This window comes from Mandrillus leucophaeus, unplaced genomic scaffold (genome assembly GCF_000951045.1).
Source record: "Mandrillus leucophaeus isolate KB7577 unplaced genomic scaffold, Mleu.le_1.0 Scaffold22, whole genome shotgun sequence".
Taxonomy (NCBI): Eukaryota; Metazoa; Chordata; class Mammalia; order Primates; family Cercopithecidae; genus Mandrillus; species Mandrillus leucophaeus.
The window spans coordinates 5,320,937-5,322,430 of NW_012102254.1; the positions used below are offsets into that span (position 1 = coordinate 5,320,937).

At 40.8% G+C, this 1,494-nt stretch overlaps 1 protein-coding gene across 2 annotated transcripts in view; it reads right to left on the reverse strand.

The window, feature by feature from the left end:
• LARS2 (leucyl-tRNA synthetase 2, mitochondrial) overlaps window positions 1-1,494 on the reverse strand; it is a 177,811-nt gene that overhangs the window by 160,289 nt on the left and 16,028 nt on the right. For both annotated transcript variants that reach the window (XM_011981097.1, XM_011981098.1), the window contains one exon: window positions 863-991. In XM_011981097.1, coding sequence (XP_011836487.1) covers window positions 863-991 — 129 coding nt within the window. The remainder of the gene's footprint in view (window positions 1-862; window positions 992-1,494) is intronic.

Genomic DNA, 1,494 nt, shown 5'->3' on the forward strand with positions numbered 1-1,494 from the left:
CGATATTCCTTCTTTAGTAGCACTTTCCCCAACTCCCCAGAGTTGTTACTCCCCAAATACCTTTTCTTAAAAAAATTATTTTTTTCCATTAGAAAAAAAATCCATGGTCTGCTGGGCACAGTGGCTCATGCCTGTAATCACAGCACTTTGGGAGGCCGAGGTGGGCGGATCACAAGGTCAGGAGATGGAGACCATCCTGGCTAACATGGTGAAACCCCGTTTCTACTAAAACTACAAAAAATTAGCCAGGCGTGGTGACGGGCACCTGTAGTCCCAGCTACTCGGGAGGCTGAGGCAGGAGAATGGCCTGAACCCGGAAGGCAGAGGTTGCAGTGAGCTGAGACTGTACCACTGCACTCCAGCCTGGGTGACAGAGAGAGACTCCATCTCAAAAAAAAAAATGAAAAGAAAAAAAGAAAAGAAATACATGCTCAAAGAATATGGAAAAAAAACAAATAGAATGGAAAGAAATATCTTGCAGTCTCACCTGCCACTCATAGCACTGATATGTATTTGTACTATTGACCTCAGTTCCTTATACAATGATTCTCTACTCCTGGGTGAGCATCTCCTGGGAAGATTATCAGTGTTACCCACATTTGTATCTACCTTTCACCCCATTCCCACCCGATCTCCACCCCAGCACAACACTCAACTCATAGCTGCCCCCCAATTAACCTAGATGCTTTATTATAGTATCTTCTAATTCATAAAAGCAAACACTGAGCTTTTCATGTCCATCTTCAAAGCTGTCCTAAACTTAACTAAAGTTGGTTTTCTTCATTTGTCTTGAACACATATTACTATATGCTGACCCTGCGTGGGGCAGACAAGGGCTGCTCCAGCAGGTACCTGTTCTTACCTGCATCCCTCTCATCTTCTGGAACCGTGCTATGGTGTCACTGATGGTGTAGACACGCACATGGCCCATGTGCAGCTTACCAGAAGGATAAGGGAACATGGAAAGCACGTAATATTTTGGCTTTGATTTCTAGGAAAGAACGACAATGAGTATTTATTAAGCATTTTCTGGGAACTCCACATGTATACATAATATTTTGGCATTTTACGCAAAGTAATAATTTAACATTTTAAAAGTTTCCTTTTAAAAAGACTGTTCCCAGAATGTAAATCAATTAAAATGTCAAAAAGCAAAATTCAAAGCCCTGGTTCAAGTTAACAAATGTCCAAAATAATGCCAAACAACCTCTAAGTGTTAATTACCCATACATCTTATTTTTTTTCTCTTTTAAGAACTTATTTTTCTAAAAGGAATGAATTAACAGTATTTGCAGTGACCTGGGTGAGATTGGAGACTACTATTCTAAGTGAAGTAACTCAGGAATGGAAAACCAAACATCTTATGTTCTCACTGATATGTGTAAGCTAAGCTATGAGGACGCAAAGGCATAAGAATGATACAATGGACTTTGTGGACTTGGGGGGAATGGTGGAAGGGGGCGAGGGATAAAAGACTACAAATAGGGTATAGCC